Source organism: Phaethon aethereus (genome assembly GCF_964289735.1).
Source record: "Phaethon aethereus genome assembly, chromosome: 1".
In the NCBI taxonomy this organism is placed as follows: Eukaryota; Metazoa; Chordata; class Aves; order Phaethontiformes; family Phaethontidae; genus Phaethon; species Phaethon aethereus.
Genome location: NC_138575.1, coordinates 95,834,064 through 95,861,312, shown reverse-complemented (window position 1 = coordinate 95,861,312; position 27,249 = coordinate 95,834,064). Strand labels below are relative to the sequence as shown.

At 36.2% G+C, this 27,249-nt stretch overlaps 1 protein-coding gene across 1 annotated transcript in view; it reads left to right on the top strand.

Moving 5' to 3' along the window:
- ABI3BP (ABI family member 3 binding protein) overlaps positions 1-27,249 on the top strand; it is a gene marked incomplete at its 3' end in the record, with an annotated part of 169,208 nt that overhangs the window by 97,620 nt on the left and 44,339 nt on the right. Inside the window, 20 exon segments of the mRNA XM_081996262.1 lie at positions 779-853; positions 1,411-1,485; positions 2,707-2,772; positions 4,262-4,342; positions 9,299-9,367; positions 12,197-12,244; positions 12,742-12,816; positions 14,386-14,433; positions 14,932-15,006; positions 16,498-16,539; positions 16,542-16,544; positions 17,408-17,482; positions 18,259-18,333; positions 19,605-19,679; positions 20,375-20,449; positions 23,337-23,411; positions 24,063-24,137; positions 24,615-24,689; positions 26,337-26,411; positions 26,889-26,963. Of these exon segments, the coding sequence (XP_081852388.1) occupies positions 779-853; positions 1,411-1,485; positions 2,707-2,772; positions 4,262-4,342; positions 9,299-9,367; positions 12,197-12,244; positions 12,742-12,816; positions 14,386-14,433; positions 14,932-15,006; positions 16,498-16,539; positions 16,542-16,544; positions 17,408-17,482; positions 18,259-18,333; positions 19,605-19,679; positions 20,375-20,449; positions 23,337-23,411; positions 24,063-24,137; positions 24,615-24,689; positions 26,337-26,411; positions 26,889-26,963 (1,332 nt within the window).

Genomic DNA, 27,249 nt, shown 5'->3' with positions numbered 1-27,249 from the left:
TCTTCACTTTCAGTGTACATTTGGGTTAGACCCAAGCACCTGAATTTTGAATTCCCATCACTATTAATGGTTGAAATTGATGCTTTCTCACACTTGAAATGCATATGGCAACTCATAGTCACATGATTCTCCTTCAGTATTTTGAAAAATATGACACATAGATAATTGAGAAAACAGTATTTATTGTCCAGCAGTGCTGATGAAAATACTGTGACGTATGCTGTAGACTGCATTCTACTGCTGTAGCCTTGTTAAAAATACTGAGAGTGTATCCCTAATGACATGAAATTGGTTAACAGTCACACTCAATGGTTTTGGACTGAAACCATAGTTGGATCAGTTGTCGCCTTTCTACTCCAAATTTTATATAGTCTTAGTGTCCGACGAATTGATTCTTCGGGATGTCTTCTTCATTAAATTCCTACATTTTACACTGTACCATCATCCTTAAGTAATGGACTACAACTCAAAATGTTTTAATGCTCAACTTAAAATCTTACTTGGCAGTGGCTGAGATCCAGACCAGTTGCAATAAAGGCAGGAGGAAATGAATAACTGCAATTTCTGCATGTCACAAATGCAATGATTTATAGTCACTGAAGCTCCGTGCAGTTCCAAAGACTGAATTTCTCTCTAATGCATACTAAACTGATAAGTGTCTGAGCGTTAGTGAAATATTTGTTGTTCTTGTAAAAACAAATTTGTTTTTGCTTATGAAGGAAGACTTTCTTCCCTTAGCTCTTTGCTCTCTGATGACTGTCACCATTTCTTCCAACAGCAACAAGTGAATCCATTCTGGAATCTTTCACACCTAAAACTTCCCATCCTTTTCAATCGCCAAGGGTAACATTAGGTAATGTTGTTTTCACCCAGTGAAAAACTCTGTGTTTGTTTCAAGCACTTCATCCCATATGAATGTATTTCTTTCAGAATATCATTTCACATGCATAATCATTATTCTGTTTCCTGGTTAGAGTCTTGTTCTTCCATTGTCATTAGACTTTTTCTTCTTGATATAGCTCTATATGAGAACATAGCTCAGAATGGTTTCGCTGTGCTCAGAGAAGTAAAACTTCCCTCCTGCATGAAAAACTCCATCATCCTTTTATTAGAGTGTTCTGTCTATCTCTTTCACTCTCATGCATACGCATGTGTTGTCTTTGTTTCTGATATGTAGAGTTTTCATCGTGAAAATTTTAATTGTTTTGGAGACATAGAATCTATTTCTGATCAAGGCACAGCATTTCAATATCATCTCCATTCCACACTTTAAACTCTGATTTCATCAAATGGCTTTGACATTCCATACTAAGTTGTCTTTTATTCAGTATAAACTTGTGGCATGTGCTGTTTGTTGTGGGAAACCCTTGTTAAACAATTTTTGATTGCAAACTGAGCTCTTTCTTTCAGCTCCAAAAGAGATACCACTTATTCCTTCTAAACTGAAACCATCTGCTACCCCAGAAGTACAGCATGTGAAACCTGGTAATTGTGCACACCGTTTTTATAAGTCAATATGCAGAAACATATGTTCACTAAATATATCTAAGCAAAACTTCCTAAAAAGGACAACTTGACTAACTCATCATTCTAAAATCAGTCATTTGCTGTTGCCTAACAAAAAGAATGAGAGTTAAGCTCATCAGCTTTATGCATTTGGGTCCAGTGATAAAAATACAAACATGTTCTCTAGTTTTGTAACCTTTTTAAAGGACTGAAAGGGAAAAAACTTCTGGGTGGCACAGGATTTTTTTATATCACTTGTATAAACAACATATATGATTATTATTTCTATACTCTCATTTGCAAGTCCCCATCTCCCACTTTCAGAGATATACTATGGCAAAGATGGCATCTTTGCTAGTCACAACAGTTTGAAAACACTACTCATGATCAGTAAGTCCTCCTGCAGGGAAGTCAATTGAAAGGATTGCCATTTTAGTGGAAATAGAGGAGCTTTCTCAAAGTAGAAGGGGAAGCTTTCATATGAGATTCGTTCTTTGACCATGGGAACATTATCATCGTGTCGTGTCTTTTTTAATTTTCTGCTTTTTGATCAAAAAATATGTCTTTGTACTCGTTTTCTTCTGATTTGGGATTAAGGGAGATATTTGCCTCCTCTAGTGATTCAGGTACTGGGCTAATAAATATTATGGTGTGCATTACTAGAGCCCTAATGTTTCTCTTCTCATAAACAGGCAGGTCAGTAAAAAGCAGGAGTTGCCTTTGATGTCTTATACATGTCTTGCAATCAACTGCAGGCTCTGATTTAAGATTTTCAGCAAGATTTTGGCATTTAGAAGTTTCCTTTTTGGTATAGATTCTCTGGCATTTGTTCTGGACTGCAGTCTTTTCAGTCAAAGCCCTCATCTGTTCTTTCTCACTATTCTCTCATAATGTAAAAGAAATGTATTTGTTGATTGAATCAAACAATGCGTTAAAAATATCTTGAGAACATAAATACAGGGAAGGAGCCTCAGAAACAGACTCTCACACATAGACGTGAGCGTACAGCGTGTAGATTCATAGGATATAAAACTAAAAGGAGTGTAGGGTGCTATGCATAAGAGTAGGACTTAGTTGCATGCTTATCTAGTCTATTTTAAAACAAATGAAGCCCCTGAGCTATTGGAATGATAATGCTTTTGGCTTACTGCTGATACATCTAATGATCTGTTCAATTACACTTGAATTTTTCTTTTCTAGCCCCTAAACCACCACTTTTGGAGCCTAAAACTTCTCAGACTGTTGAACAACCAAAAGCAACACTAGGTAATACATGTTTCTGTAGCTGTTGTTCACTCTTCAGTCCACACAACAGTTTGTACTCTTTTACTTTATCTCATAGTTTTTACTATATTTAATCCATTTCTCTGAGAGGGGAAAAAACCTGAGAAATAAGCATTCAGGAATATGTTTTTCTAAACCTAGGAGAAGAAACGAGTTTTTTTTCATACGGTTTTACTAGTTCGATAGTACAACAAAATTTTGGGGATCAGAATTGTCTTCCATTTTTTGTGGGAGTTTTTCAACACCAACACACTTTATCCTTGGAAAATTATCAGAAACGCATTGGAAATACTATTGAAAGACCAAGTACAAGGTTAGTATTGTGGATGTTAATCCTAGAACTCTCAATGAAGGATTCCTGTGGCACTAGGTGGATGTATTAATTCTTCTGTTCTTTTATTGTCCTGGTTTCAGCCAGGATAGAGCTGGTTTTCTTCACAGAAGCTAGTGTGAATGAGAAGTGGGATGAGAAACTGTTGATAATGTGCTGATGTTTTGGGTTGTTGCTAAGCAGTCAAGGACAGTCCAGCTTCTTGTGCTGGCCTGCTAGCAAGAAGGCTGGGGGTGCACAGGAAGCTGGGAGGGGACACAGCCAGGACAGCTGACCCAGGCTGGCCAAAGTGAGAGTCCCTGCCATACGACGTCATGCCCAGTACATAAACTGGAGTTAGCCGGGGGGCGGAAATCCTTCTGTACATCACTTTGGCTTGAAAAACACTTGTCAGTCACTTTATATGTCTTATTCCACTCTGTTCTCTCTATAAATGTCATATACTTTTCCACCGTGTCCGCTGCTTTATAAAAATGAACGAAATACTGACTGTACTACCTGAAACTCACCTTAAGCTTTATCTGATATCAGATTAACAGTCATATTTACCTAATTACAGTTTCAGTCCATGCATGTTTAGGGGAGAAGGGGTTTCTAGGACTGGTTGTTCTTAATTTTTACCATTTAGATTACTTCTATTTTAGTAACAGAATTCAATGAGTACAGTTATAAAGCAGTTCCCTTTTTTATTATTGATTCCATGTTTTTCTAGCTCCCTACCAGTAATTTCTTTACAGTGTTGAAAATTGTGGACATTTTTGTATATTTTGTCTTTGTATGTCTTTTGACAGCTTAAAATCAGCTTGGCGTTCAAAAGGATAGACAGCATTATTATTTAACCTCTTAGGTATCCTGCAAAAATGAGTTTGCTAACTTAACAAGAGGAATATTTTTATGTGATTGTAAGATACAATTACATATTGTAAATTTACTTACTGTATTTTACAGTGAAGAACATGCAGGGATTTTGCTGGGGTAGTGAAGTCTTGGGAAGATTTTTGAGAAGCCTTAGCAAATCTGATTTCACCATTTGCTTTTGTTCCCAGTAGCTATTTGTTGCTTCATTTCAGGCTTGAAGAATGTGACGTTTATGTGATACAGTGGAAAGGATAATCTTATAATCCAGTATATTTCTTTCAGCTCCTAAAGAAGCAAAACTCACACCTTCTGCATCTAAAGCTAGACCATCTGCCAGACCCAAAAGGCCACGAACTAAACCTGGTAACTAACTTCCATACCAAACAGTTGTAACAATGTGTCACTGAAGTAGTATAGTTCACTTTTGTTGTGTGTGAAGCTCAGCACTTAATCATAAGAAAGATGGGTACCGAGGGGAGCTGTGTTCTTTGAGGAATATTATTTTTTTGTATTGAATCAAAAAAATTTGAAGCAAAGCAAGAAAACATCTAACTTTCATATCCCAAATCACCAAGTGGCATTGAAACGAATTATTCTCCTGCTTTTCACTTCAAAATAACAAGTTTTCCAACTTAGTTTAGCACAGGGTCTGGGAAAATGCAAATTATTCTGCTTCGCTGATGATTGTAGCATCTTACCTAGAACCATAGGATTTGTGTTGATTCAGTGATCATTCAGTGGGCTTAACCTGGAACTGTGAAAATAAGAGTGAAATTCTGCTCTGGAATTTAGCAAAGGCTTATTTTGTGATGGCAAATGAAACTGCAGCTTTACACAGGGTTGAATTTGGTCTATGATGTATGTCAGAGAATAAAAGGCACCTGGCATTTTCTAGAGCTGAAGAATAAGTGAATACAGTTTCAAAACTATTACTAGTGTTACATTGCTTATAATGAAGTTAGAAAGCTTAAATTGCATAATTTTATATTGTAAGAATATATTACTTAATTCTGGAAGAGATGAGGCAATATTATTAAATTCTTTCCAGATTCTCTGAATTATTTTTTTGCTTATAAAAAGAATTACTCTCTTCAGACCAAATAATTCCTTGTGAAGCTTGTGGCATTTACGACTTGGAACTCATGGTCTCAGGTCTCAAAATAGTGTGCATAATTAGTTTTTAATGGTGCTTACAGCTCCTATGACATTTTTTAGTGTAGGAAATCCAATATTGTATTACTAGAATAATTACGTTTGTCTCTGCTGTAGATGCCTATGTCTGAATATAGATCTGAATCCTGCACGGTTTTTTTGAAACAACAGAGAAAAAACCCAATTCATTTGGAAACCGCGGCATAAAATTGTTTTACACCCTTGGACTGCCAAGAGCAACACTGTATATTGGTGTTTCCACAATGAAGGGCTGTGTAACAAGTTTCTATAGAGCTACAAAGAAGGTGGCATGATTCTATATTTGTATGCATGCCTCTTGTTTGTCCTTTCCTTGTTAGTGGTTTTACTGATCATTCAGATGGAATCCTAAGAAACACTTTTAATCATAGTTAAGCTTGTAATGATCTTTCTGTAAGTAGATATTTGTGAATTTGGCATTTGTTCTGATGGGACAAATAGTGATACTCTTGTTCAGAAATTACTATTTGAGGCATAAAATATGCAGTGAATGGGGACAACAAACTTTTGGGTAGGTGATAAAATGGTCAAAGAGCAGGATCTCCTCCGTATTCCAACGTCACTTGAGAGTTCAACTTACATTAGAAATTTGTGCCATGAGAGTGGTTGTCACCTTTCCTTAACAGTGAATCAAAGTAATGAAGAATATGTGCCAAATTCGTACTTGATCACTGACTTAGTAATGACACACTTTGAGTCAAACAGAATTCCTGAAAGTTAATTTTGGCTCTTATTATTAATAAGACTTTTGTACTCTTTCTGGTGAAGTATTTGTCTTTTTGCAGTGGAGCAAAAAACTTAATTTAAAAAAGACCCAACCATATAAACAATTTTTCATTTTTTTCAACCAACCAACTGTACATTCTAGTGGAAGTTTGTAACTTCATTCTTTTTCTTGATATGCAAGTAATTGAATCTGTTGCCTGCATGAAAAAAAATTCTTGTTGCCAATATCATCATGCCCAACCATTGTGCTTGCTTGTGTTATTGTTAACATTAATCCCTCTATTTAAACATACTGCGTTCTCCATTTTTCAGAAAAAGAAATTATAATGACTTTTCTACCATGCATCCAACTGCACTGTAACATTTTCTTTCCAGAAAAGTGCAGGAATAGCTCTTTAATATGAGTTCCTGTTGAGTCCATGTAGATAAATTTGGGCTCTCTTGTGCCTCTAGTACAAAATGCTCGTTCTTCATACCCATCCAAGCATTTCAACTTGTGTAATATGAGACTTTTGCAGGAGAACTGCAGAACTGTTTTAACAACAAATAGGTAGAACTTACCTGTTGTAGAGGAGGATCTCAACTGCCTACTATTTGTAAATTTCCATAGTCTCAGTACAGTACTGAAGTTAAGATAGGGTCATGTTAGATAGATTGGCGCATACATGTAGTTCTTCCTTTTACAGTCTTCTGTCCCTTACCAGGACTATCAGGGTCCTGGAAGGACTTCTAAACATGCATCTTCTGAAGTATAGTCATACCAGAAAACCATGCCTTCTCAGACTAGGAAAACTCTGTTTGATAACTTGGTGCATGTCTTTCCTACTATTTTCTGTCCTTCAGGTTGCCTGGCTGCTCAGTGCTTACAACCCAACAGTCTGATAAATTGTTCAATAATATCAAGAGTAACTTTTATGTCCAAGTCCTCTTATATTGTCTGTGAGTTTTTTGTTTAGATGCTCTACTTTCAGAAAGGTCAGAGGAAATTAAAGGCATTTTCTTTCCTCCCAGTCTATTCTCCTCTCATCATCAGTCTGAGAAATCCATCTCCCAGCTCAACCTTCTCTTTTTATCTAGAAAAGTCTACATGAAATGTGAATTGTATATCTATTAATGAACTTTTTTAAAATGGGCTGAAAAGAAATAATTACCAGAGACTTTCAGAATCTATTTAGGATTGGGAGGAGGATGGCATTGTTGAATTTTATGTTTGAGAAAAAACAAAGAACTGAAAAAGAAAAAACAGGTCTGAGTGATTTAAGATTCATCAGAAAAACATGGTTCAATGAATATATGGGCCAAGGTTAGTTCTGGAAGAATATGCAAAGTACCTAACTTGTAGGTTAGTATGCTTCTTATTGGATTTCCCAGCTTGGATTTAGAGCAGAGTGTAGTGCTGAGGCACAGCTATGTTATGCAGTACTCAATGCTGTCAGGTATAGAAAAGTAGTCTCCAGTTGTTAAATAGGTAAGAATTCCCTGCTGATCTTTGTCATGACAGAGCAGTACTTCCACACGGGCCAGTTCAGAGAAGAACTTGGCAAAGAACAAAGAGATCCTACTAGTGAATGATTTTTCTGTAGTTGCTTCTGTGTATTCTCATTCTTCACCTTTTGACCCCAACTAGTACCAGAGCCCTGTGATTGGGAGCAAGAACAGATTGCACTGTGTGGGTTGGATTTTTTTGTTTGTTTGTTTCTAAAAGAAATGGTGCTGTTCCTTCATGCGAGCCACTTCATGCATTATCATTTTCAGGGACATGGCTTTAAAAGGTGTTGTCTTAAGGAGAGATTTACCTACCCAGCGAACGTTACTTTAGAGATCCAATTCCAAGAGAACACAGGAAAACTTGGTAACTGCTCTCTGTCAGGGGTTTTTTTCAACTTTTCAACTCTCGGTAAAGCTTCTCCTTCCAAACCCAAAGTCTTTTTACATCCAGAATAACCTATGACAATGCTGGGTAATTGCTTTGTCTTTTCACAGAATCACACAGTGGTTGAGCTTGGAAGGGGCATCTGGAGTTCATCTGGTCCCAAACCCCTGCTCAGGCAGAGCCACCTAGAGCAGGTTGCCCAGGACCATGTCCAGACAGTTTTTTAGTATCTCCAGGGTTTGAGACTCCACAGTATCTCTGGGCAACCAGTTTACTTGATTGCTCAGATTTGGAGTATTTTGTTTTCTTAGAGTAGTTGCAATAGTACCAAATACATCAGTCATTAACTATAAAAAAAAGCTAGTAAATAAAATAAGAGAAGAATTAAAATTCTGAATGAAATATTTCAGTTCCTTTATTCAGTCTTTTAAACTTAAACACAGTCCCCTCAAATATAATGCCCTTGTCACAAACATTCATGCAGGGAAATAGAGACTTTTAAATTAATGAAGTAATTTTATGTCTAAACTGACAGAGTTTTGCAAGTTTTAGGTCTCAGATTTTATTGTATTTAAAAGTTTTAAGATAAATTCCTCAAGATGAGTGTATTTGTGAGTCTTAAAATGTTTGTGAACTTCAACATGACAATTTGTCAGTATGTCCAAAAATAAAGTTTGAGGCACATTGTACTATATTTATCAATCATTTTTTCTTTCTTAATTAAAATCTCTATCATGAGAGAGAGAGAGAGCACCAGGAGGTATGTGTAATAAAACAGACTGAGAAGAGTCAAAGCAGAGTAAACAAGTCAGGTAAAGTTTGAATGTTTGGATAAGCACATTAATTACTTAATGATTGTAGGTGTATTTGGGAATGAAAAGACTCCAATTGTGAAGTCATGCTAATACTAAACAATTCTACCAACTTTGTCTTCAAAGGTCTTTATATTTTTCAGAGTCTTTGGAGTGCTTTCCTTTCAAACCTAATTAATTACTCTGGATAGAGACTAGAAGCTTTTTCACTTGATTATTTAATGTGCTGTAGTACTAGATAACCTACTGGGATCTTCAGCCTTACTTTCTGTGACTTTGCAGTTATTTACACCCACAATCTTTCACATCTAACCTTTGCATCACTGCAGAAGAAACACCAGAAAATTAATAGAAAGATTTACCAAAGAAAAAAATTTTATCTGGAGCTGTTTCTTTTCAGTGGTCTACAGCGATAACGAGGGGGAAAAAAAAACCTGTCAGGAAAACAGGAAGATGAAGACTCAGAGAGGTCCTTTGCCATTGGTGTTCCTGTAGTATAAATGCACCCTTTATTTTTAAAGAGCAGCAAAAGCTGCACAGGGTAGTTACTTGCTTAAGAACATTCAGTAAATTTATTACTTACACAGTGTTTCTATTTGAATAGTCAGGAGGAGGCAGATTTTAACTGGGAAGCAAGAGCAGCTGAGCCATACCAGAAACTCAGAAATGGATATAGACGCACCTGTATTTCTCTCAAGAAAATTCTCTTTATTCCAGCAGCAACCCTTCCGGTGTCAGTCACTACTAGGAGTCCCTACACATATGAACATCCAAAGACCGCAGAGGGTAATGATTACAAGTCATCTTCAGTCCTTCTTTTCGTTAGTCTGATAATATGTGCAGTTGAAAACAGTTTCCTGTAGGCCTCTTGCTTATTTGTACGTGGTTCAAACCCACCAAATGGAAGTATAGTCTTGGTGCTTTATTATTTCTTCATGTTTCTAGCTTGGAGATATTGTCTTCTAAAAAACAGAATATCACTTCAAAGGTATCTGATTAGAAGCTTCAATTACATTAGAAAAAGAAAGAATAAGAATTATTGCAATAATAAAGATTTTATTAAATATAAAAATTATATCCTTAAGCTAAAAATGGCATTTAAAACTACAAACTGCTGAACAATATCTGCAGAAGGGGGAATTCTTTGTTGCAAATAACCGAGCATTGCTTGATAATTTCTCAAATTTGTGGACAATATTGCATCTTTTCAGTTAATCCATGGAAATGTGTTCCATTTAAGAAAATAAACTAATTCTAGTTTTAGTGAGGAGGAAAGTTAATAAAAAGTAATACATGATAATTACTTTTTTTGGTATGGGAACATATATTTAGTGATGTGTTGTTAACATAGACTAAGAATGAAGATGTTCTTTGCAGTGAGCCTTGAAATGCTGCATCTAATTCAAAGGAATATTTGAATCACTGTTTGCATTTACTGTGCAGATTGTATTCTGAGAAGCACTTTAAGGTGTTTCCAGAGATACAGCTTTGCTCTTTAAAACCTGGATGAAGCCAACTACATATATAGTACTTTACTGAATAAGGATGGCTTTAAGTGTGATTAAATGATCTGATTAAATAGAATCAATTTGTTTTGGTTAATTAGCAACAAATCACTTGGATTCACTGTTTCCAACTGCAGTAAGTTCTACTGCATAAAGTACTCTCAAAACTCTTGTAATGACCTTGATTTGCCAGGGTTAACACTGGATAACAATGTTTTCTTAGCATCGTTTATTAGCTCTCTTTTCTTTGCCTTTTGGCTAAACTCTTAGAAGCTAATTTTCCTGCAGAAGAACATCTAATTCTCCAATTATCCCTTTCTTCAAAGGCTCTGTCTGCTTGTTTTACCCATATCTAGTAAAACTTCATGCATTAAACCCATAGTACCATTTTTTTTCTGTGTTTGTTCATTAATACAAACTGAACATAATTTCCTAGACTTCATTTTTCCATTGCTGAATGTGAATGTGATTGTTCTATGGGACACCATTTAATTTCAGCTCAAATACCGGATTTTACAAACCAAGTTTTTTCCAGTATCCGAAGTAACAGTCCACACATTTGGAGCACAAATCATCTGCTAAAACAAAAGCATCTCAAGCTAAATCTGATAGGGCACTTCTCTGGAAATTGTGTATTTTGAGGCTTGCTATTAGTGCAGAAAGTTAAAAACTTCAACTTCGTTTTTGTGGAGGAGGGAACAAGGAAGTTGTTCATGTTTTGGGGATAATATTTATACATTTTTAATATACATTTTTAAATATACAATATTTATACAAAAAGAAACCAAATTGCTTCAGAAAGCAGTTTGCAGACCTAACAAAGAATTTAATTTTATTCTGAATATCTGAAGGGGTTTTTTTCTTTTTAAGAACTCCTTGTTTTTTTGAAGGCAACCTGAAAATTCAAATGAGTGTTTTATAGAAAAGGATTTTTAATTTGAATTCTGAAGTTAATTGATGAGCTTGAATAATGTGCAAACCAGGGATATGTAGTGAGCGCATTAGAAAGATTAGTAACTAGTTTAAGTTTTATATACAGTGTATATATATACAGTGTGTATATATATACATATATATATGCTTATATACAGTATATATCTATATTTTATATACAGCCATTGTTGACAGAAAGAAGTTAATGCTGGTTGTTTTGGCTTTCTCTCTCATTTGCAACAGTGTTAATTCTAGACTATATGATACTGTGAATGCTAATAGAAGTGTAAGGAATACTGTAGTATCAAAAGCATCAATTGCAAACAAAGTTTTATAGTTTTATTTATTGTAAATCCCGTTTTTAAAATAGGTAGATGTATAAGAGAGTTTGGGAGATAAGTGAGTAGAGGTTATAGAAAATGTTCTATCTTTAGGTGCATATGTCTGTATATGTTATTTTAGTTTTTACTGCCTTAAGAGGGAAGAATTTATCAATATAATTTTAATATATTTTCTGTACTGCCAGGAAATTTGTATAGATTCTGCCATGTGGTAATTTAGGATTGTGATTTTTTCCTTTTTTTTTCCCCCCCAATTTGACATAGTTTGTGAGGAGGAAAAGGACATGATGTGTTGGTTTTGCGATCCAAATTATAAGAGGATATAATGAGAAAAAAACTAAGCGGCTTTATCAAAATAAGTTTTTTCAGATAATCATATAGCTGTACCAATAGCAGCCTTTTAGTCCTCTGCTTGACTGCTCACCTTAGAGGAAAAATTCAACTGTTTTGTCGTGGTCAGCATGCCGCTTTCAATTAGTAGCAGACTTCAGTTTGGGGATACCTTACGTTTTTGTGTATCAAGAGTCCCTTGCTGTCTCCAAGTTAAGCTATGTGATCTCCTCCTTGCTTGTTCTAGGATTTACTGATTTCTACTAACATATTTTTGCTTCTGTTGCCATCAAGTTTGTGCAATTATATTTTTCTTATTGAACCTGTATTATTAGGAAGTTTAAGTGTCCCTGTTTTTAAAAAGTAAAAGTTAATTTGAAGATCCACGTTACTGTGGTGTAGTATTAGCACCACTAACACCTGCTTTTATACTTATCAGTGGAGTAACTTTAAGGTTTTTTGGTAGTATGTTCCATACTTACCCTGTCACACTGTTTCTATTGCAGTCTTGGAACCTATTACACTTAGAATTGAACCACCAAGGTCAACGATAGGTAATGGTATTTCCTTGGCAAGCTGTCGTGTTTGCTTTTTTCATCACAGAAAGCATCACTGAAGTTAATCACCTTATGCCTTAGGATTGTTTCATTAAACTTCATTTTTCTCCTAGGTAATTCTCTTGCTTGGCATTCGTGACAGTTGGGCATATTGCTCTTTTCACAGCTGGAACGTCTCCTTTTTTTAAAGAAAACGATGCTGGCAGCTCTGAATCACCTTTCTCATAATTATGCTTGTCTGTGCTTGTCCCAGCTTTTTATTTAAAAAAATAAAAGCTGAGCTTAAAAAATTACTAAAATTCCACTCTTTTGCTTAGATTGTTGTAAACACATGGAAAGTATTACCTGATTTTCTTTCCTAATTCCTATAAAGAGACTTTTTTTTCCTCTGTTGCAGGTGTGAGGTTTCTGTGTTTGTGTTTTCAACTTGGTAATAACTAGACACTAATTGCTGTGCAATTTAACCAATTTATTATCCACATTTTCTCTTCCAGCTCCAAAGGAGACTCCACGTTTTCCTTCTAAACCTAAAACTTCACCCAAACCTCATATCCCACAGGCCAAAGATGGTAAACTGCTTTATGTGATTATTTCTAATACAGTTTATATTGGATTGAAACATATTTCTGAGCAGCTGTTTAGTTATTTGAGCCAGTTTAAACATAATGGGGTTCTGTTCTGATGTGTGTTCAGTGATTTATTTGCAGTTTTCAGGAGTAGTAACATTCGCTAGGGGTTTTTCATCATGCAAAAGAATAAATCTCTGCTACTTCATGGCAGCAGGATGAGAATGTTGTTGTTGAACTCGGTGGTAACTAAAGCAAATATCTAGCAATTAAAGTATGTATTATGGCTACTTAGGTGGTACAATTCTTTTCCATATTGCTTTGCATTGTTAGAACAAATAGGATTCCCTTTTAAGTCACAATTACTGAATTTCATGATGTTATTATTTTCTGCATGAACGAGTAAATTACCCAGTGCACAGTTACTGTTTGTTTATAAACATTAATATCTATTAGCGTTAATGATCATTTATGCCATATTCCAAAATACTGGATTTTTATCCTATGTCATTAAACGCGAGTGCAGTTGAATTCAGTTGTAGGTCCCCTGCTATTCAGTTGGTAATATCAACAGAAAATTACAAGGGTATCAAATATCAACATATGGTATCTTTTCGTAAAGGTGAAAAATTTAATGATCTGAAGATCTTTACATTGTAGACATGGAGCAATATTTTTGAAAGCTGATGTTATCCATTAAATATTATTTCATGATGTAGAAAACAGTCAAAGTCCTTGTTCTCTCATAATTTTTTTAACCATGGCAGCTGATTTTAAAACATTGTTTCCAAACTACAACTTAAAATGCAACTTCTCATAAACTCAGTTTTTACCTCTGTGGCCATTTTTCATTATTATGGTAGTCTGGCCTTCTCAAAAATGGTTTTGTCACACAAATGTGACAGGTTTGTACTGTTCTGTGGGTTTTTTGTTTGTTTTTTTAAAGTTACTGTTTTTTTAAGTATCTATAATATACAGAACTTTTTTACAGCATCATCCACTTATCTTGTGATTTTTTTTTTTTTTATTGTCACCCATAAAGAAGAATTGTCACAGAGAGGGATACCATTTCTATTGTGCCTCTGTTTCTAATGTGGGAAATGCAAGAAAATAGCTTTGATTTCACATCCGTATGTCCCTTAAATACCCAGTTTTATTTTAGATCCATACCAGTTTAGAGATGAAGTATGTGATCATGCAATGCAATACACCGTTAATGCTCTTTAATAATATAGCATCCAGAAAACAAGCAAGTAGTCTCTGATTCCAATTGTCTATATAAATTGCACTTGAAATACCCCCCAAAGGGAAGAGATTTGTGTCCCTAAAAAGCCATTTCTGAATAAGGGAGTGATACATATTTGGATATCCCATTGAAGCCCATGGGAGAACTAAGCACACATTATGTTTCAGCTTACACTGCTTTCTCAGAGACTTCATTTAATGTAACAGTTTTTGTATGAGGCAGTATGTATAATTCAAAATGCAGTTACTAGACAAGTAATACTAATTGTAAGTGGAATTACTCTCTTAAATTTTCATAATAGCTTTTATGTTTTGTTTCTGATACAGTCCTGGAGTCTATAACACTTAGAACTGATCAACTAAAACCAACAATAGGTAACAGTTTTTCCTACAGAGACCATCACATTTATCTTTTTTTCTCAGTGTACACCGAGCATCACAAGTACATCTTCATTGTATTCCACTGTCATAATTTTTTACTATTAAATTTAGTCCTTCTGTAAGGGGTCTCTTTGTGATTTTACACTAACATTTCATAATCATCTTGTTTGTTTTTTCTCACACAATTGTGTTCTGTAAAGTGGATGGAAGCAGTACAATCTACCTTTGACTACATGTCTCTATACTCAGTTTCTGTCATGTGCTGCGTCATCTTTTATACTAGTTCATCTGTACTGGCCTTGCTTTATGTTATCGGACTACAGAGGTTCTCCGTCAGCACTATTTCTTTGTGTCCCAAACATTCATACTTTTCCGTTACAAGCTTTTTGTGTTTCCAGAGGGTCCCAAAGGCATGTGTTCTTTTTTAATGTTATGCCTTCTGTCAGCCTCAATTCTTGAAAGATTGTAATAGTTGCATTTTTTTTATTTCAGTTGCAAAAGAAACACAGCGTGTTCCCTCCAAACCTAGAACATCACCAAGCTCAGAGGTGCCACAAACCAAACCTGGTAAGTACATTGTGTCTTTATCTTATTATACTGGTATATGTGTCTTATGAATTCTACTGTGATCAGTGAAGCTTCAGATTTATATGTATCGCTTGGGCATATATATTGGAGCATTCCTTGAGGGATAAAATCTAGTATCACATGTCATGACATATGGAATTTATAAGCAACCTATTTAAAATGTCTATCTTCAGTTCTTTTTTACATTTTAAGTCACTGCAACAGTGGGCATTTTCTGTGTGAATTTGCTTGGGTTTGGGGAAAGTGAAGGTGAAAAGGAGGGGTGTCACTGCAAAGAGGAAGAGGTTTTTTCTGTATTTCTCAAATTGTGTACTTGCTTTTCTTTCCCAGGCACAATCATTCGTTTACTTTTCAGTTCACTTTTGCACAGCCCTTATGTTGTTCAGAGATTCAAGAATGTGTAATACTTTGTATAATGTTGTTTACACAGCTTGGTATAAAGCAATATACAACCCTGGGCTAATTAAGAATACATGAAGAAAGTTATACAGCTCACACAAGCAATTGCATGAGGTACTGTGCTGGGTTGACCCTGGCCAGCAGCTAAGCACCCACTAGCCACTTGCTCATTCCACCCCACAGTGGGTTGAGGGAGAGAATCAGAAGACCAAAAGAGAGAAAAAAATCATAGTTCAAGATAAAGACAGTTTAACAAGTGAAGGATAAAAAGAAGGGGAAAAAACCAAGTGATATAAAGGCAACCACACACCACATCCCACTAGTGGACCAATGACAGTCTAGGAGCAATGGGTCCTTTGGAAAGACTACCCCCCAGTTTTGTTGCTAAGCATGACATTACATGAGATGCAGTATCGCTTTGGTCAGTTTGGTTCAGCTGTCGCAGCTGTGTCCCTTCCTAGCATCTTGCCCACCCCCAGCCTACTTGCTTGAGGGCAGAGTGAAAAACAAAGTCCTTGATGCTGTAACAAGCACTATTCAGCAATAGCTGAACGAAAAGCATTGGTGTGTTATCAACACTGTTTTGATCACAAATCTAAAAGAGTACCACAGGGGCTGCTATGAAGAAAATAAACTCCATCCCAGCCAGACCCAATACAGGTGTCCAAGGCATATGCAGTATTAGTTGGTGCTGCTGGAGAAATGGGCAGAAATATGACAACTAAGGTTCCTTTTTCCTGCTGTAAGTCTGCACCTACGGTTTGAATCAACACCTTGAAATAAGTCAGGAATGTATACAAAATTCAAGGTAAAAAAACACCCACAATTTCTTTGTGGCTTATGACAAAAGCTTCAGATTTATATTTGGCCTCTATTCTGTATTAGAGCTATTGCCTGGAACTGGAGGCAATTCTGAGCAGCATAATACTCTGACACGTATTGAGTTCCAAGGAGGAGTGACCATCTGTCATTGGCTGTAGCAGGGATGGTATGATCATTGTGGAGGTAGTGATTGTAATGTTTTGATTGTTCTTGATAATACTTGTTTTGGGGTTTTATCATGTAATGCAGTTCTGGAACCAATTACGTTTAGAACTGAGAAACCAAAGTCAACAGTAGTAATCATACTTCTTTACTTGAATAGTCATGTTGTCTTTCCTCTTCAACACAAATCATTAAGAGTAGACCTGCACAAAATTGTCTCCTTTCTTTTTATGTGCCTTAATAATTTAACAGTCAAGATTCTATGTCTCTTTTTTTATTTTGTACAAAACAGTTGAGGGTACTTGTGCATTTCAAGTTGTTATGCACAAAACATCAGGCAATTTCCTTCAATATTTAATGATAAGAGGCAGAGAGCAGATCAGAATAGGATCCTATCTTACATGTTCTGAGTCATATTGTAGAGGTGGCACTGTTCTAGTTAGTCATATGGTTTGGGTGAGCAGAGCTGCATGCTGGAAGTTTTCTTTCTCTGCTTCCCTTCCCCTCCAGTTTTACTAAATGAAATTCAGTCCTTCATAGAGGTCTGCAGAATAATTCTGTTTCACTCAAACCTCCATTCTACTGTCAGAACAAAATCACTTCAGTGGTCTTTGGGTCAAATGATTCCTTGAGGCAGATGCATTTGACTAAAGACATTTTTATCATTTGAATCTGTTACTGCAACTCAGTCCAGTACAGCCTCCATTACAGAGCAGTGGTCTCTTTCTATTTCAAGCTACGTATTTTATTTTCTTAAGTCCTCTTCTTAAGTAGAACCAGTAATTCTGTCACGTGCACATGCTTAGTTGGTGATATGTCACAGATTATTTCTTTTCTCTATAGCCTGATTTTGTTAAAAAAAAACTTTTTTGCATCAGTTCCATAGAATATCTTTGGTTCAAATCTTTCCTCTGTTTTTATTGACTGTTATGGGTGGTAGTGGATGCTGATACCTCAGAAAATTTTAGGATGGCGTAACCCAGTTTCTTTCTTTCAGCTCCTAAAGATACACGTCATAGGCCTTCCAAACCTAAAACATCACCCAGTCCACGTGTTTCTCCAACTAGAGCAAGTAAGCTTATCAATATTTTGCCCTTTAGTGCATGAAAGTTTTATCAGTTTGAAAATTGTAAAAATTAATGAGTTCTCTGAAGGTACACAGATACTGAATTGGCTGTGTTTTACCATTGTAATCAAATTTTGCTATATAGCTGTTATGGAACAAGGTAATTAGCTAGACGTTTATAGATGTCAATAACTTGTATGATGGTAGGGATGTGGGGGTTAAGACTCATCTTGAGCCCTTGCACATAGGAAAAATTGTATCTTAATTTCCATAGAATGTGACAGAGCTATTCATATTTTCTAGTTACTCATTTACAAGTGTAAGATTACAGTACTTGCCTGTTCCCAAGACTTCGGAAATAGTTCTGTCCATTTGAAAATTAGTGGTAAATTTCCATGTTTCTTCTGCTTTGACTGCTTTGCTGGAGGGTTTTTTTTCATGCAAAGTTTATTTAAATGAGCAGCAGATTTTTGGAATATGAAACACTTAAGAAGCTCAGCTAGGGGAACTGTTTGAACTACAGCAGTTTACTCTGTAGAAAGCTCTGCTTGATAGAGCTGAGAGGAGTGGAGAGTTAAACACTGCACTGTAACAGTCTCTTTGTCTTTAGTCTCTGCACTAACATAATATTGATTGCATTGACAGGAGATTATTTTCAAGTGGAAGAAATATTTCCTAAAAAATTTCTTGGCAGCAAATGAAACTCCTGGCAAGAAAATCAAAAGACTTACGTTGAATCATCACCCTCAATGACATGTTCAAAACTTTGCTCATCTTCACAGGTCCAAAAGAAAGTCGGCGAGTCCCATCCAAGCCCAGAGCATCACCAAGTCCAGATGTACCACACACAAAACCTGGTAAATATATTGTTGTTTTGTTGTGCTTGAATGTTCATGGTTTCTTTTGGGTTGCCTTTCCTCAGTGAATCAACTGCTGATTAACATCTCTTCATATTACAAATTAATAGATCTTCTAATTATCATTAAATACGTGTTTAAAGGAAGATAGAGCTGATTTGTATTTTTAATGGCTGAGTTTTGATGAGTTTTATATGCTTTTCAGCCACATGACAGTTGTCACTCGTGAATAATCTGTATAGCAGGGTAGACAACATACAAACATTATAAGAATGTTCTTGGAAGAAATTCCATCTCTTCTGTGCCTATCAGAAGATGCTTAGAGAAAAACATATTTCAGGGCTTTTGTGTATGACTCTCAGTATCTGTAACTCAAAGAACTTGTATGTTTGTGTGCCCTGGTAATGGAATTTGACCCTTAAAAATATACTTAATAGGGATTTAGTGAACTAAATAGTGAACTGCCAAACCTCTGCAACTCCTGATGGTTCTGAAAGCAACAGTTGAACCTTGCTTTTGAGTGACCGTACATTCACTAATTCCACCAATAAATAATTTGTTTCGAACATTAACAAATATAAGCTTGTGTTCCAATTTGAAAAAAAATCAGTCATGTAAAAGGGTGTATTTTTACCCTTTTGCTTGTACTTATTGCTAATCTGTGTACGTTCTTGTTTTTATGAAGTTTTGGCACCTACTACATTTACAGTTGAACAACCAAAGACAGCAACAGGTAAAGATGTTACCTTGGAATGGTCATTATTGTTTTTTCCTGCTGTTCCTTGGACCAAATTTTATATATCATTAGTCTATTTTTCATATGTCATCTGTTCGTGGTTTTGATTTGTTTTCTACTTACTGAACTTAATTCTAATCTGTTCCAGGTATTGAAAGATTCCTAGCTGTTTTGTTGTCCTTGCAGAAATTTTCTTTCACACACATTGTAATTCCTTTGACACTTCTAGGAGACAAGCATGCCATGGGTATTGCAGTTATGAGCTCTGAAACACATCTCTGCTATAGTTATCTGTGTTCTTTCAGGTTTTGTTTCTTGACTCCAGATTTTGCTTACTTGATCAATTTTCCACCCATGTTTTCATTCATGATTTTCTTTTCTCTTTAAATCCCTGTATGTATCTGACACTCAATTTTTCATTGTCTCATGTAAGGATCTTGTTTTAATTTGCAAGCATAAGGCATGCAGTGCCTGTGCAATATACCTGTCTAATTTCTGAAGAGTATAAACCCTTAAAACAGGTCTTCTCTTTCAGCTCCTAAAGAACCAAAACATACTCCCTTTAAACCTAAAGCAGCTCCCATCCCAGATGCTCCACATGACAAGCCTGGTAAATTATCTGGTCTTTTGTGAAGCTGCGGCTGATAGCTGAGCAACTGCTTTCAGAGTGGGCAGTGGGGAGAGTTGTCAACAGTACATTTGCTCTTACCTAGGTATCATTCTAGCTTAAGAAACCTCTGCAGTGCTGCAGTTAAGTCGTACCACTGATGGAAACTACAACAGTTCAAGATTTTTTTTTTTAATATTATGTGGATATTACCAGAAAAAATAGTAGTGACCTCTATGTTTCAAGCAATGATACAAAGTTATTCACAGCTTGTATCTGAACAACACACTTCAGTTGTTTGCACCATGTTTTTGAAGCTCTTAAGAGAAGCCTTTTAAAGCTGTTGCAGTGCATTTCCTTTATATACACATTTTCATCCAGATTAGATTAAGGATTCCCTTCAGTTGTATTTTGATTAGGAGGCTCCCCATCATAAATCTGACTGACCTGTATAAGATAATCAGTGATTTCACTGAAGGGTTGTTACTGTTGTTTTTTAGGTAGCTAGATGTTTTTAAAAAAAAAAAAATTGAACTCTTTGCAACCATAAATCTCTGAGGGTAAATGCCCATTGCTGTTTTAAAACACTCCTTTCTTGATGTATATAGTACAGTGCTGAAGGTTGTTTTTAAGGGGGTGGGAGGGAAAGGGAGAGTCTCTTCATTATTCTGAGTATTTATTGACATTTTTTCCAACAGAAATCATTCCAACCATCCATGAACCAGATACTACTATGATTCCTCATATTCCTGAAAGAACAAAGCCAACATTGGGTAATCATGTGTATTTCATAAATAATTACTCTATTTTCCATTCTTGTTAGAGAAGATATTTGTAGAGAAAGCTCATTACATGACATTAAAAACTAAAAATGACGTTTTGCTCAGCTTCTAGATACTTGCTTGCCCTTTGGTCTTGATAAGGGTAATAATGCATTTACTTTTGAAGGTTCATTTCCTCATATTCTAGCCTTTGCAGTCAGGATGATGTAATTACTTCAGCTGTTACATATTTTTCAGTAAAAGGGGACTTTATTTAAAGAGCAGGTAGTGATTCCTGTAATTTCTGCATCTGAGGTATGGATACTGTCATCATAAAATACTCTTCTGCTTCATTCATCATGGTATAATTTTACAGAAGAAAACCACAAGAAAATCATGGAACCATCATAGAGTCATAGAACGGTTTGGATTGGAAGGGACCTTAAAGATCATCTAGTTCCAACCCCCCCTGCCATGGGCAGGGACAGCTTCCACTAGACAAGGTTGCTCAAAGACCCATCCAACCTGACCTTCAACACTTCCAGGGATGAGGCATCCACAGCTTCTCTGGGCAACCTTTTCCACTGTCTCACCACCCTCACAGTGAGGAATTTCTTCCTTCTATCTAACCTGAATTTACCCTCTTTGAGTTTAAAGACTTTACCCCTTGTCCTATTGCTACATGCCCTTGTAAAAAGTCCCTCTCCAGCTTTCTTGTAGCCCGTGTTTAGGTACTGGAAGGCTGCTATAATGTCTCCCCGGAGTCTTCTCCAGGCTGAACAACCCCAACGCTCTCAGCCTGTCTTCATAGGAGAGATGTTCCATCCCTCTGATCAGTTTTGTGGCCCTCCTCTGGACATGCTCCAACAGGTCCATGTCTTCCCTGCGCTGAGGACTCCAGAGCTGGATGCAGGACTCCAGGTGGGGTCTCACCAGAGTGGAGTAGAGGGGCATAATTTCCTCCCTTCACCTGCTGGCCATGCTTCTTTTGATGTAGCCCAGAATACAGTTGGTCTTCTGGGCTGCAAGTGCACATTGCCGGCTCATGTTAAGCTTCTCATCAACCAACACCTCTAAGACCTTCTACTCAGGGCTGCTCTCAATCCCTTCTCTGCCCAGCTTGTATTTGTGCTTGGGACTGCCCCAACCCATGTGCAGGACCTTGCATTTTGCCTTGTTGATGTTAAGATATCAACATCAAGGTAGCTTGGCATATACCAAAACAGACCAGCTATTTGAACCTCCACATCAAATACTAGTTCTTAAAGCCATCTTCTCTGCTAACTTCTAGTCATCGCTGTTCAGAAAACTTGCTTAAATACATGAAACATTATCTAAGAATTCTTTCTTCTTTACTTAAATGTCAGATGTGGCCCAAATAAGGGTCAATGAATCCAAGTAGTATTGGGCAGCAGGAGTACTGCTTGAGCAATCTTGTTAATAATCAGTTCTCTGTCCTCAGTTTCAGAGATAGACATCAACCATGATTTTCTGAGAATGAAATGGTATCATTAATGAAGTATTAACAGCCATTTAATAATCTTCAAAATATGTTTTTTCTTTTTGAGGAATAGGAAATGAAAAAATGCTTTTAATCATGTTTCTATTTTAATATATATTCCCTGTGTCCATTGATACTTAGGTTAGTATTCGTTTGATATCTCTTTATATAGCTTTATGAAGTTTATGTGCCTTGTCGTACACATTTGGGGCTACCTGATGCAATATTCATATGCAGAAAATGGTTCTTCAGAGCAAGGGGGATGAAGAGTGCACAGGCTAAGGCAGATATTTTGAGGACCTCTCACATTGGTGTGGATCACAGACTAGCAAGTGCTAAGATAGCCTTTTCCAATAAGTGATTCCTACATGGCAAGAATTTTTAATTGAACAGTATGAAGATAACAAGATTGAATAGTTCCCATGTAAGAAAAAAGAACTTAATTTATAGATCAAGTCTGATCATAGAATCACAGAATCGTTTGGGTTGGAAGGACTTTTTAAAGGCATCTAGTCCAACCCCCCTGCAATAAGCAGGGACATCTTCAACTAGATCAGGTTGCTCAGAGCTCCATCCAACCTGACCTGGAATGTTTCCAGGGATGGGGCGTCTACCACCTCTCCGGGCAACCTGTGCCCGTGTTTCACCACCCTCATCATGAAACATTTCTTCCTTAGATCTAGTCTAAATCTACCCTCTTTCACTTTAAAACTATCACCCCTTGCCCTATTGCAACAAGACCTGCTAAAAAGTCTGTCCCCATCTTTCTTGTAGGTCCCCTTTAAGTATGGAAAGGCTGCAATAAGGTCTCCCCAGAGCCTTCTCTTCTCCAGGCTGAACAACCCCAACTCTCTCAGCCTGTCCTCACAGGAGAGGTGTTCCATCCCTCTGATCATTTTTGTGGCCCTCCTCTGGACCTGTTCGAACAGATCCATGTCTTTCCTGTGCTGAGGGCTCCAGAGCTGGACGCAGGACTCCAGGTGGGGTCTCACCAGAGTGGAGTAGAGGGGCAGAATCACCTCCCTCGACCTGCTACAAAGGGTGCACTGAAAAATAGATCCTGTCCTGAGATACTCATGTATGGCGGATGTGGAAGATGTGAGCTACCACTGTCTATTTTTGTTCCATTACTTTACTGTGTGCTGTTCATTACTATATTCCTCACTGCTTCATCCAAAGCTACAAATTTGTATATGTATATAATTTTGGGGAAGTCTGTGTCAGCAGCCATTTAATTTGTTTTCCTTTCTTCGCAGGATTTCTAACCGACTGATTTTCTGCTTTACCCTTACATAATTTGCCTTATTACAGATCCGATCATACTTACGTTCCTTATGTGCTATGAAAGCAGTGTATTTTATCAATTATTGTTCTGGGTGCTCTTTGTTTTTATTTCAGCTCCAACTGAAAAACAGTTCATTCATACCAAGCCAAAAACATCTGAAAAACCAAGAGTGCCACACACCAAACCTGGTAATGGAGTCATTCCTTTATATTTGTGTTTAAATCATTCCTTCCCTTGGCCCCGTTTTTTTGCTTTTTAGCAGAAGTATTCATAGCTGGTTTTGTGCTGAAACAAATGCATTACACTTAAGTCAGTCAATCCAAAATGTGACAAAACTACACTGAAAATAATAGTAGGATTTGTAGTATAGCATCAAAAATGTTTTTCCTCCTTTCTATTACATATAGCAAATGATGACTAAAATGTAGCAATGTGGGTGTTGACAAATTTCAGTGGCTAGACAGACTGAGTTCTCTTTGGTTAGTTCCAACCAAAGATGCTTCTTTGTGAGCACTTTTTTTTTTTCAATCCATGAAATGCTACGGAACTCCTTTGCAATGTGCTTGTACAGTTAGCAACTGACATTGTGTGCTATACTGAAACAAAAGTAGGCTTAAAAACAGTTATGGGGGGCTGTGTCTCTTCCCATTTTTGTTATAGAAGAAATGTATAGGAGAAGTTAACAGAAGGATAACGATATCTGTCAGTACTTGATTTTTAAGATACTCTGCTGCTTTTTAGTTTGGGGCATTTTGAAAGTTTTAGAAATCATGCAAATGCTACTTTGTTTCTATTACAGTTTAATATTCTAAGATTCTTCACATTTTTCTCCTTGACAGCAATACATCAGACAACTCCACAACCAATTATTACAAAATCTTCTACTACCACTGAGCATTCAAGGGCAACAATGGGTAAATAAGTTTACTTAAAGTTAAGATGCAGGTATTTTTAATTTGCAATTGAGAAATTTCTAGAGACATGCTCTGGTGTGGTATTTTGTGTAACATCATTCCATCCTTCATTCTGCTTACACACATGCATGTTTCTTAATACAGATGAGTCTCAGTTCTATCCTAGAAGTAAAGCAGAAATGGCCTACAGTTCATGCCTGGTCAGAAGCCTGTATTTGTCAGACCTTCAACCAAATTCAGTGGTTTAATTTTTCTTTTAGAGCAAGAATTTTAGCCACTTACTCAACTTATCCTACAGCACAGTGCTAGGACTTTTCTGTGGTTTGGATAGTACTTTTGTTTCAGGTTCCAGAAAGCCATGGAGTTGTTGTTGTCTTTTTTTCAGGCATTTGAGGCATGCATTTTCTGTGGGCTAAATACGGCATTTGATCGTGACTCCTGAAGAATACAACAATAATCTTTTTCCTTTTCTTTCAGCTCCAAAAGAAACACTGCTCATTCCTTCCAAACCCAAAACATCTGTTGGGCCAGAAGTACCACAGACCAAACCTGGTAATTTAAAGTCTGTAACTTTAAAAGTGTGATTGTGGCACTGCCTTAGTTACACTTTCTGCTGTTATTCAGTACCTCAGTCATGATATATAGACAAAAATTAGTATCATGGTTCAGCTCAGAGTATGTTAATAAATTATATCAAAGAGAATGCCCCAGAATTGCATCAATTTCCATGGAGAGAAGAAGTTAAGGTGGTTGGGTTTTTTTAACATTTGTTTATTGAATTGGTGGGTAGTAGCCATTCAGTTAATTTTAATAAAAATATACTGCTATAGGCAGCTTCACTAAGTTCTTTTCTTTTGAGAGATTTTATTACCCTAAATAGATTTGCTTCAATTGCTCAAGTACTTTTGAAACTCAGGTTACAGAATTTCAGTCCAAGATACTTAGATGCTAAGAGTATAGGTTCCTTCTTCCTATCAGTGATTTTGGCAGTAACTACAGTAGATTTAGGAATGCATAATTATAGTGAAGGATGATGATACCTCAGCTTTACCCTGGGAGTGAACTATTTCCATAAAAATTACTTGGTAGGAAGGTTACAGGAGGAAAAAAAATCGTTAGGAGAGGAGTGACAACATGGTTGTAAGAGCAGCTCCTAATCTTTCCTAGTCTCTAATCTAACCTCCAAACTTTATAATATCCACATATATCCAAATAATATCCAATAATATCCAAATAATATCCAAACTGATAATATTTTAGTTTTAGGCAGATACATTAATGAATAGTTTTATAATTTCCCCCCTTTTTTTCCATTAGACTTCTAGCCCTTTTTATATAGCCAAAAAGAATTTAAGCAGAGACCCTATTCATTCAAGATCTGTGCATATATATTACTGTGAAAATCAAACTGAATAGTCCAGGAAAAAGATTTATTTTCTAAAGGCCTTATTTTGAAAGGCTTTCTGTTAAGTAAGCAAGTTAGATTCTAAGTCTCGGTTGAAGCCATTTCCAGTCATGTCATAGTTAACAAGTGTCATGTTTTGATACCACTACGAAGTTAGCTTGAGGTGGAAAACTTTAGAAAACAGAATTCATAGGTTTATTCTTTTCCTTTTAAATTTTAAGTAATTATAATGATTTATATGCAAAATAAAGTACCGTTAGGAAAGTTGCTAAAAACAAATGGCACTATTTAGCCACTGCCCGTTATGCTAGTAAGTAGGTTACTTTCCAGCTTCCATATTTTAACCTTATTTCTGAAAGACAGACATGTGTGTGCCTCTGCCTGCCAGTCTCTCCTTTTCATTCAGTAACTTAGATATCCTTCACTAAATTAAATACAATTTGAGTGAGGGAAGAATGTCTGAAAGATAAATACATTATTACAATTTCTAAAAATACATTTTTAGGGAAGTGCAAATTAATATACCTAGTGTGAGAAAGACCAAAGACTCTCAGAACTCCGCCTTTAGGGCATTTGTTCTGAAGTTGCTGGGGGCCCAGCAGAATAGTTCCACTGTCAGGCTTTCAGCGTGAAAACACATCTAGACTAATCAGAACATGTGTTGGTTTCATGTTTGTTAAAATTGTCTTAGCAGATGTGTAGATAGGTTTTTAGGAAACAAAGGACACAGATCCTTGATGAAATCCAACTTCTTTAATTTCACTTCTCACAGAACAATGTCTTGTTTCTTGTAGCTCCAAGGGCAACGCACCTGGGATCAATTAACCTTATAACAGTTCATGTTGTTGATGGGTCCAAAATTACTTTGGGTAATGAAAATATTATGTCAGTTTATTTTTAATAAAACTTTCTCTGCTTTTGCTATATGGCTAAACTTACACTTTAATCAACAGAAGTACCTTAATATATCTTTATGTCATGTTCATTTGTTAGTCACATTCCACTGCACGTACAAAATGTTGCTGGTTTTAATTCTCCAGACATTTTTTCTTTCATGCAATTCTTTCTAGAAATAACTACTTCATGTACAAGGCTGAGGAATAGTATAAAAAGGCTTTACCTGATCAGCTTTTCTTCTTTTGTCTGACTTACTACTGATATATATCTTCCCAGTCTTGAAAAGTCTCTTATCTGTAAAAAGCATGATTTTCAGCCAGGTTTCTAGTAGTGACTCTTTTTGTTTAGGCTCTGCACAAAGATAGTTTGAATTGCCCTTTCACCTGTGGTGTCTTATGTTTAAAAGGAAATAATTTGCATTTGATAAGCAATAATATTTCCACTTTCAGTTCCCAACGAAACGTACCAGATTTCACCCAAGCCCAAAACTGTTCTATCAACTGAAATTCCATGGTTCAATACAGGTAATTTTTAGGATTTTCTTAAGTTGTTGTATTGAGAGTCTGTAGATCTTAAGGAAAATCAGTACTGTTTAAGGTTTAATAGTCTGTTCGTTATTACCTTTAAAACTATTTAAAATATGTAACATGAAAATTTATTTTTCCCCTAATCAAATGTTTTTTGTTCATTGCTCTGAAGATCAAGGTTTAATCAGTATTGCCTCAAAGATGATATGAAGCTTTTAAACAATTAGTGCTGTGTATTGGATCCTCACATGTCCAGTGTTGCAAACTTAGATCTAACTGACTT